The 10,049-nt window shown below is 30.5% G+C and overlaps 1 protein-coding gene across 1 annotated transcript; it reads left to right on the top strand.

The window, feature by feature from the left end:
• Nucleotides 1–5,518: 5,518 nt before the first annotated feature.
• Nucleotides 5,519–7,178, top strand: LOC114324050 (uncharacterized). The gene is made up of 3 exons (XM_028271775.2): nucleotides 5,519–5,767; nucleotides 5,861–5,915; nucleotides 6,804–7,178. The coding sequence occupies exons 1-3, from the start codon at nucleotides 5,680–5,682 to the stop codon at nucleotides 6,961–6,963; spliced, it is 303 nt and encodes a 100-aa protein (XP_028127576.1). The 5' UTR covers nucleotides 5,519–5,679; the 3' UTR covers nucleotides 6,964–7,178.
• The last annotated feature ends 2,871 nt before the right edge of the window (nucleotides 7,179–10,049 follow it).

Genomic DNA, 10,049 nt, shown 5'->3' with positions numbered 1-10,049 from the left:
TATAAGCCTTATAAGTACTAGTTTGAATTATGGACAAATGTTTGTTATGAATAACTAAATGGGCCAAAGGCCAGTTTAACATGAATAAATGAATGGATGGGCCAGAAGCCATTTTGACATGAATGAATAGGCCAGAGGCCATTTTGATATGAATGAATGGGCCAGAGGCCAGTTTGACATAAATGGATGGGGCAGAGGCCATTTCGACATGAATGAATGGGCGAGAGGCCAGTTTGACATGAATGAATGGGCCAGAGGCCAATTTGACATGAATGAATGGGCGGGAGGCCAGTTTGACATGAAAGTTTGAATGGGCCAAAGGCCAGTCTGACAAATGAAAAATAAATGGGCCAAAGGCCCGTATGTTTGGAACCACAGTCACTTGACCTAAATTACGTATATATATATATATGTTAAATAGAAAAATGATTTGGGCCCAAGACCGTTTGAAGCATGTTGTTCTACATATCATTTGTATAACTTTTGTATTTGATATTATTCACTGGGCTATCACTCATGCTCATTCATGTGTTTGTATGTGAGCCTAGAGAAGTCCAAACCCAGCCCCAGTGAAGTCTATGTGGAACAACAAAGGTTTTGAAGGGTTGGCCCTCGCGTCTCACGCACGAGACTCGCCTTCACCGTTTTGCCCTTTTGTTTTGTTTTGTCATATTGGCGAAGACCTTGTATCTATTGCACATAGTTTTGATGGGTTGACTTAGACTATTATGATCCTGTATGTACAGAACCTTGTGTGGTACATATTCTGTTGTGAGTTATTAATGTGCATATGTATGGTTGTTACGATGTGCCATGTAAGCACATCTCTATGGACAAAGTTTTAAATTGCTTCCGTTTGGCCCCCATTAACTCTGTTAAAATACGTTTGGTTTGGTTTGAGGCCGTAGGTAATCTCATGATTACTAGCCGGTTATGTCCTTAACCCACGGGGGCGGGTTTGGGTCATGACAAATAGTGAACAACAAGAATAAGAATAAGGTGCTGAATGTGTAAAAACAGGGATTTATGTGTAAAAATAGTGGATTAGAATGTTTAAAAACAGGGGACTAGAATGTTTTAAAATAGGGGATTATATATAAAAGAGGGTTTATACATTTTGAAGTATGTAAAATGTGTATATACGAAATATGAAAGAATAATGTACAAATTTGAATGAAAAATAATGAATAGGTGAAGAGAGATGTTACTTTTTTTCCCCATTTATGTGAATCGGAAGTCAGGAACTATGAAATTTCTTCAGAGTGGTTATGATTCTTCGTGTTGTTGAGAGTCGCCGATTGGAGAATATGAACGGCTTGGTGTTGTGTTGAAGATGAACGGTTTCGTTTTGTGGTTAGGTAGGGTTTTAAAGGGAATGAAGTCGATCGGAGGAGAGATGGAGGACTGAGAATACGATTTCAAGTGGCGGAGATGTAACAGTGTACTGATCAGACTGAGATGATCGTGGGTGATGAAAATGAACGGTTTCGTTTTGTGGTTATGGTAGGGTTTCAGAGGGAATGGAGTCGAACGGAGGAGAGATGGAGGACTGAGAATTTGATTTCGAGCGGTGGAGATGTGACAGTGTACTGATCAGACTGAGATGATCGTGGGTGATGGTTGCGCTCGTGTAAATTGAATGATATATTGTGCATATTTTCGTCTTATTGATAATTTGAGGACTTAATGGAGTATTAAATTTGTTTTAGGCCTAAATGGGGTATGATATGTTGGGCTTGGACATTTGGGTCAGTTTCCCTTTTTTTTTAGATGAAAGGCTTATCTTAGTATTTTTTTTTTTTTATATTTATCTGATGAGAAAAGTTTACAATCCATAATTTTTTTTTATAAATTCGGAAGAAGTGTTAAAGACTCATAAATTCACCCAAAATGATATGGTAATAGAATTAGAATCTATATCATTAGGTATATAATAAATAAAAAAATGATACATATCATACTACATAATTCTATCATATATCTAATAATTTATTCAATTCAATTTTATAAAACAATATTCTAATTTTTAAAAAATTATCAAAATATAAAATTTAAATATATTATAATAATAATCCATGCTCTGCATGGGCCTTTTTCAACTAATATTAATATAAGAAGGGGTCTAATGCAGGGTTGTTTTTTTTTATTTTATTTATTTATTTTTTATTTATAAATTCAAATGCAGGGTTGCATGCATATCCTTTCCTCTTCTAAATATATATAATTAGTGTAGTTGTGCATGTATTGAGACAGACGTGGTGTTACACTAATATTGGGTACATATGGTGCAAAGCACGTTATAATGGCTGCATGATCCGCCATTTATGTGAATACACACAGTGGGGCCGAGCTCTGTAACACCACAATATGTATTCTTTCAACGAACAAGCAATACCATGCCCTCTCTGGATTAGTAACATCTCAGAAGTTCAGGCAATTCACGAGAATGTCCCCATAATGGATCCCATTTTGCAATGCACTGAAAGTTGTGTCAGGAATATATTAGGTGCATTTATCCAGTCAAGTCAAATCAAAGCTTTATCTCCCTTTTAGAACAAAAAAGAAAAGAAAAAAAACAAAAAAACTCCCCTTTTAGGCTGAATATGAGATGAATCACCAACGGGTCATCTTAGGTGATATGGAAATATATTTTTCTTTTCAGCAGTGATTTAGATCCTCTCAAACTTCAATTCCTATCATCTCTCACACACATGACGGATGATGATTGGAGAAGGAGAAAAAAAAAAAGAAAAAGAAAAAGTGACCAATCAAAAAAGAAAGAGAGTCAAAAGGAGTGAGAGAAAGGGGGTCCCAATCTTTATTCTTTTCTTTTTACTGACTAACATTGAATCTCTTACTATTAAAGTAGAAGTCTTATGGTTTAGATAAATTAGTTAGCTTCTTTCAGTTTAACTTATAAAAATAGATGTTAAAAGTTCTGTTTTGAGAGTGTTCTGAATATCAAAAATAAAAATAAAAATATATGAGATGATAAAATTGGCCATCATTTGATATAACACACAATTCACTAGGGGTTGTTTGGGATGATTTAAAAAAGTGTACTTTTTGACTTTTTATAAAATATGAGCTGGGTTTGGGTTGGGTTTGAAATGATGTGTTAGAAAAGCGATATGACTTAAATAAGATGATATGACTCAAATAGAATAATGACTTTTTAACTTTTTCAAACATGACAAATCAACCCTAAATTCACTAATATATTTCTATTAGATCATTGTAATATTCTCTTCTATCCATTTTTTACTTGTAAGACACTCTCAACTTTTTTTATAATACAGTTTTATGAACCAATGCCATATATATAGGTTTTAATAAGAAAATATAATACAAATAATTTATTTATTTATCTATATTATACAAATTTGGCCTTCCACACACATGCCTTTCAATCATTGCACATAATTGCAGGGAAGATGAAATTTCGAGGAGTTATTATGCCATACATAGTGTCCCCAAAAAAGTAAGGCAAATCATAAATCATTTAGTTTTTGCAAAGTGGAACACTTGCCAAAGATCTCCTCTTCTTTGAGTGGTTAACAGATCATCAAGGGACCCTATAATTTACCATAAGAAGATAATGTATTGTGTATACGTGTTTGTATTGTGTGAAAATGATGATAAGAGAACAAGTGAATGGTCCAATATGAATGTACCAATACAGTTCGATTGGGACCGATTAGATGCCCCAAAACCAATTCCTTCACCAAACTGTCAAGCAAACACACTACTGCAATACTCTCTATGGTGGCGTGGGCCGAGGGTCCCATCTTTTTTTTTTGGGTTTTCGCACTCCCTTTAATCCAAAGATGTTGGTGCTTTCCGCTCCCTACTTCACCAGTGATGAACGAGTAGTTATATGAATGACTGACCTTGTTTGTTGTAGTTTAAAAGAGTTGATTATAACTTATTATACTGTAATTTAAAACTCTGTCATAGACTATTTAGTCTTAAATTGTTTGGTACAATTTATGTTTGAAGAGATGTGTTTAAATTTTTTGGGAGTTTTTAATCAATTATACAATTATGTTGACTCGCTTTTATTAATTAGTTGAAAAATGAAAAATAACTCCGGCTTGGTTTGGGAAGTGGGTTAACTTTTTAGTTTTTTGGTTTTTTTAGTTATTTTAGCTTGGGCTAAAAAGTTTGATTTGAGAAGGACTTTTTGACTTTTTTTGTGAGAGAAGAGTGTAATGATTATGGATTAGATATAATGTTTTATTTTTTGTGGCTAAAATAACTTATTTTGTAAAATAGCTACTTTAGCTCTTCCCAAACAATGCTTCACTTAATTGGGTCGAATTCTTTAATTTATCTGTATGTAGGTGTTAAATTGGGCCTCGCCCATTTATGGTTTGGGTCAAGCTTACAAAACTTTCTAGTGTTTTTGGTTTTTTGTGGATAGGTACAAAACTTTGTTCTGGACTTTGGACTAAAAATAAAGGTCCCTTAGGTTTAGTTTTAAAAGATAAGCGCCTTATTTGGTTTATTTTTGAGAAACAAATTTTAAAAAAAAAAATTTAAAATTTTATTTGGTTTAGTGATTTTGAAAAAAAAATTTCAAAATCACTTTATATTTTCTACCCATCAATCAATCACTTTTTCTCTCTCATCTCTCATTCTCAATCACTTTTTTTCTCACACACATCTACTCAACTATAATAAAATATCAAATCATCCCAGACTCCCACACTTCAAAAATATACAACCAAACAAATTAAAAAAATTTCTAAACTCTTTCCCCAAGATTTTTTTTGAAAATTTATCTCCCAAAACCAAACCAAACACACTCAAGTTTTATTTTTTTAAAAAAAATTCAAAATTTGTTTAGTTGTATATTTTGAAAATAATTTTATAACTTTGTAGTTTGGGATGATTTATAATTTTTTTTCTAATTAAATAGATGAGTATGAGAAGAAAATGATTGATTCATAATAGAATGTGAGAGAACAAGAGATGAAAGAGAAAAAGTGATTGATTGATATATATCCACATCAGTCCCATTAATTTTTAAATCAAATTATAACCCCAAAAGCACTTTTATATTTTAGCTAACTTTTTTTTATATATACTCCATCAGACCCTCTATTTTAAAAAATTATTTTATTAAAATATTAATTTTTATTAATTTGTTGTATTTAAATAAATTTTAAATATCTTTTCAATGAATACATAAGAAATTAAAAAAAGTGAGGTCAAATCTATCAAAAAAAAAATGATAAACTATTGAATAACTAATGAATAGTATCAAAGTTAACCAAAAGTTATTTTAGAAATAATTTGATGAGACAGATGGAGAAATAATTTTATGATTTGCTAGTTATATTTAATCAAAAATTACATTTGATGAAATTAATATGAATGCTCTAACAAAAAAAAGAGAGAAAAGATTAAAAAAAAAATGATTGCTAATAATTTTCAAAAAATTATAAACTAAATAAATTTTGAATTCTCAAAATTTAATTTAAAAATTAAACCCAACACAACCAAAAATACTAGTAAAAAAAAGCGGTCCCGTGGGGCGGTGATTTGGTTCCGGGTAAAGAGACCGGACTATTGCGGGTAAATGGTAGACCCGTCTTTGGGGGTTACGAGACTAGGGTTTAGTGACTTGTGCTGCGCAAAGATCCTATCGATCGATCTCATCTGCCTCTGAGAGCTATGGCGAAGAACAGAAACAAGAAGAAGAGAAATGATTCAACAGCTATGGACATCGCCTCCGATCAAACGGTCTTAGATCTCCCTCAAGGTAGTAAGCTTTTATTACACTCCTTTTTAATTGATTCGAAGCTTCTTCTTTTTTATAATTTATTTCTGAAAATTAATTTCCAATTCTATGCAGCAATGGATACGTCAGAGTCTGCGGCTCCAAAAGCACCTCTCGGTACCTCTACTATGTCAGTATCAATTAAACCCATCACTATTAACTCTATATAATTTGATTTTTTTTTTGCTCTCTGCTGCTGTTTCAATCGGGATTTTCCTGAGAAAAAAAAGACAAAAAAAAAAAATGTTGTGTATTCAGTCTATGTAAAATTATATGATGTGGTCATTGATGCTTTGAGGGTTGTCTCAGGACTAAGCAATTGATAAAGAGTATATCCAAATTGGCCCTGTTTCTTTGATATTAATTGTCTTCTGTGTGTATTCAATTCGATATCATCTAGATGGAGGTAAAAGGATGAAAAGGAATTGACTTATAAATGATTTCTTTGGTCATACATCCTCAGTGTTGTGTCTTTTCTTGATGATTAGGGTAGTTTATGACTGAAAATAAATTTTCTTCAAGTTGTGTTTGTTCAGAAAATAGCAAGCAGATTCAAGTTCTGTCTTGTTGATTTGGTAAATGTTTGTGCTTGCAAAGAAGTTCGCAATATGGGTGTGTTTAAACTACTAATTAGTCTGTAATTTTTCCATATTTAGTGTTTCTAGCTTTACAAATTGAATTTAGGAGCATTCACTTGCAATTCAATGATGTTTTCCCTTGATCTATAGAAACTATTTCTTTGATCTATATGATCTACAGTTAATCTTGAAATCTTTTGAAAACAAGAAATCCAACGGTTATTTGTTTTCTTAATTTTGTTTGTTGCTGAAGAAACCATTTCTTAGATTTTTTTGCTTCTGTAGGTTTATCTGGTTTCCCTTTGTTATGCAAGTTTGAAGATGAAGTCATTCTAATTCGCCTCTTTTGGGGGGTTTTTAAATGTAGCTGGTTGCTATGATCTGTACGTTCTTATTTTCTTTTGTTTCTTCTTTCCCTCATAACTCTCTTGTCATTACAGCAAGTTAAAAAGGGGAGTACAGATGAAGAGATCAAAGAACGTCCGAAAGATGAAAGCCATGGCAAAAGCCGTATCTAAAAATGAGAAATCCTTGGAGAAAATTTTGAAGCAGGAAAGCAAGACATCCAGAACACAGTCTGCCAAAAAACTGTATGATTGAGTGACTTACTGCATCTTTTCTGTAGAATAGGCTTAGAAAAAGGATCATCATTTTTGAGGTTTCCATACCAACTTTCTATAAAAATTCTTTACTATGTTGAGTATGAACATCATTTTTAGCTTAAGCTTGATTGAATATGTGCAAGCTGAATTGACTGTATTCAGTTATATAACCAATATTCTCGCAATTCACTATAGGATGTGGGTTTTGGTTAATTTCATGTGTAATAGCATCCTAATTGACTATATTCAGTTATAACCAATATTCAAACAATTCACTGTATGGTGTGAGTTTGGTTAATTCCATGGGTAATGGCATCTTAATTTGACAAAAAATTCAGAAAGTTTTCATGCAGAAGTAATTCTCTACATCCCAATAATCCTTTTTCGGGACATATTCCATGATGCAGAAATCATTTTTTCCTCTCATGTATGATCCATCATCAAAAAAATTTATATCACCGACTTCAGATCATGCCACAATTTGATGATTAGACTGATGACTTGTTTTCCGGTTGGACTTCTAACAAGTTCCTTTTTTCTTTTTCTTATTGCCCCCAAAAAAGGCCCTCACATACAAAACAAATGAAAGTGAGGTTGATAGAGAAGTTCAAAACTCTGGCCCACCCAATTGACTGCTGAAATGTAGCCAGGGCCGCTCGGGGACCTAAGCTGAAATAATTTTACGAGACTTTTTAGATATTCATAAAAATAAAAATAAAAATTATCTGGTTTGATTTAGAATTTTGAAAAATAATTATTGGAGTTTGCAATTCATATTTTTTTTATATTTTTTGTATTTGGCAATTTTTTTTTTGTTTTTTTTATTATAAAAAAGGTATAAATATTATACTTTTTAAGTGTATCTAAATTATATGTATCTACAAAATAAATAAATAAAATTGTGTAAAATATTTTAAAATCACTAAAAAAACACATAATTGGGTCATAAAAAGAGAAGAAAGAAAAATAGGCTTCACAGATATATATATATATATATATTTTTATTTTTTATTTTTTTAATTGGGTTAACAATTAACACTTATAAATTTTTTATCTGGCCCTTTTATCAATTGGGCCAAATAGAACTTTTTTGATATTTTAAAATGACTTAAATTAATTAAATAAATTTGGATTATTTTAAATTTTTGATATAATATAAGATAATAAATTTAAAAGTCTTTTTTTAAGCCTAATTTTTGAGGCTCTAAGCACACGCCTCAGTGGCCTTAGCCCAGGGCTGGCGCTCAATATGGCCCAATGGAGCTTTTGAGTAGTCAAACACATAGTAGGCTAGAACTAGAGCAGTTATATGTCTTACTAAAGCAAATGGTTGTTTGGTGTGTCTGCTTCTAAGTTTGCAATTTTTAGTGCATTTTTTAGGATAAAGTATAAACACATTCTTGTGATTTGATTAAATTACAAATCGTCTTTTATAATTTTAAAAATTATATTTTATTCTTAAAATTTTTAATTTCATAACAAGTCATCCTTTTTATTAATAAATTATCAAATCAATTAATAATTTTTAATAATATTAAAAATATGTTTTAATTAATAATTTAAGTAATTTTATTATTGTATAGGAAAATAATTATGAATTTTATTTTTTTAGTTAATTCTGTCAAATAAAAAATTCTAATTAAGAGATATTTGTAATTTTTCCAATTACAAGAATAATCTATATTCAAAGTAAATTTTATAGGATGTATTTGTAATTTACTTTCTTTTTCTTTTGGATCACTATTTGTTGATTTATATCCTGAACAAGATTGTACTTGTTTGATAGTTGGTTTTCTGTTCACAGTATTTTTAGGGCGGTGATTGAGGGCCCGAAATGGAGAGCCCCGAATGGCTCGAAATTCCATTTCGGGTAAAAAGAAAGAAAAAAAAAAAAGAAAAAAGAAAGAAAAAAAAAAAACAGTTTCCAAAATTGGAAATTAGGGGTATTAGGGGCAACTTTTTTAGGGCTCTCAATCATTTTCCGTATTTTTAAGCCTCTTTGGCAAGTTGGTTTTGAGGTTTTTTGGATTAAAATAATCACAAAAAATAAAATAAATTTTTTAATTCAGTAAGACAAAATATCACATCTAATTTATAATCATTATATTTTTTCTCTCATAAAAAAGTCAAAAAAATTAAAAGTCCTTCTTGAATCAAACTTTTTAATCCCAAATTAAAATAATTAAAAAATCAAAAAGCCAATCAACTTTTTAAACGGAGGCTAAATCAATGGTTTAAGAAAGCTAAAGCTATGAAAACGTACCCTTTTTCTGGTCAAGAAAAATGATGGTTGGTTTTCTGTTCACAGTATTGTTTCAATGATTTAAGAAAGAAAAAGCTATGAAACGTACCCTCTAAAGGTCAAGAAAAATTGGAATTATATCTCAGTTCCAGACATAATTGAAAAAAGAGAAATATTAGTTATTCCTAGATTTATTTTTATATCTTACTTTTATTTATTTAACAAAAGTTAATACATTATGTATAGGGTTCACCATATTTAAAAGAAATAGGTAGAATTCCCGGCCATATAAAAACTACGTACTTGTTTGGCATGTATTAAAAAAATATTTTTTTTTTGTGTATACATACACTTATTTGGTCACATCAATCATAATCTTCTCTCTACTTTTTTACTTACTTTATTTACTTTTCTACACATTTTTTTTATTATAAAAAATAAAAAATGTATTTATTTAGAACATCTCAAATCATCCCGTAGAAGTTAAATATCATGTAACTGTTTTTAAATAATAAAAGAAAATACTATGAACCATGAAACTTTCTCCGAAAGGTGAGTGTGTTATAAATATGAAGTTAGTAAAATATCGGTCACACTCACAATGAATATCACAATAAATATAGACTATTGATTATTTTTTTCAAATAATTTTTTAAGTAATTTTTCTAAATTTATAATATTAAGATAATCTCTTATTCTTCTTCTTATTTTATTTTATTTTATTTTGCAATGATAAGGAGCTAATAAAATAATGGTAAGAAATGGGGAATGGGAGAGTAGATAAGATGGAAAGTTATGTTATTATTACTCCCAATTTATTGAGGCCCGTGACATCACTTCAG

The sequence above is a fragment of the Camellia sinensis genome, chromosome 8 (assembly GCF_055761805.1).
Source record: "Camellia sinensis isolate YWXY chromosome 8, ASM5576180v1, whole genome shotgun sequence".
Classification (NCBI taxonomy): domain Eukaryota; kingdom Viridiplantae; phylum Streptophyta; class Magnoliopsida; order Ericales; family Theaceae; genus Camellia; species Camellia sinensis.
Note: the sequence above shows the minus strand (reverse complement) of the source record. Positions and strands in the feature narration are given on the sequence as shown.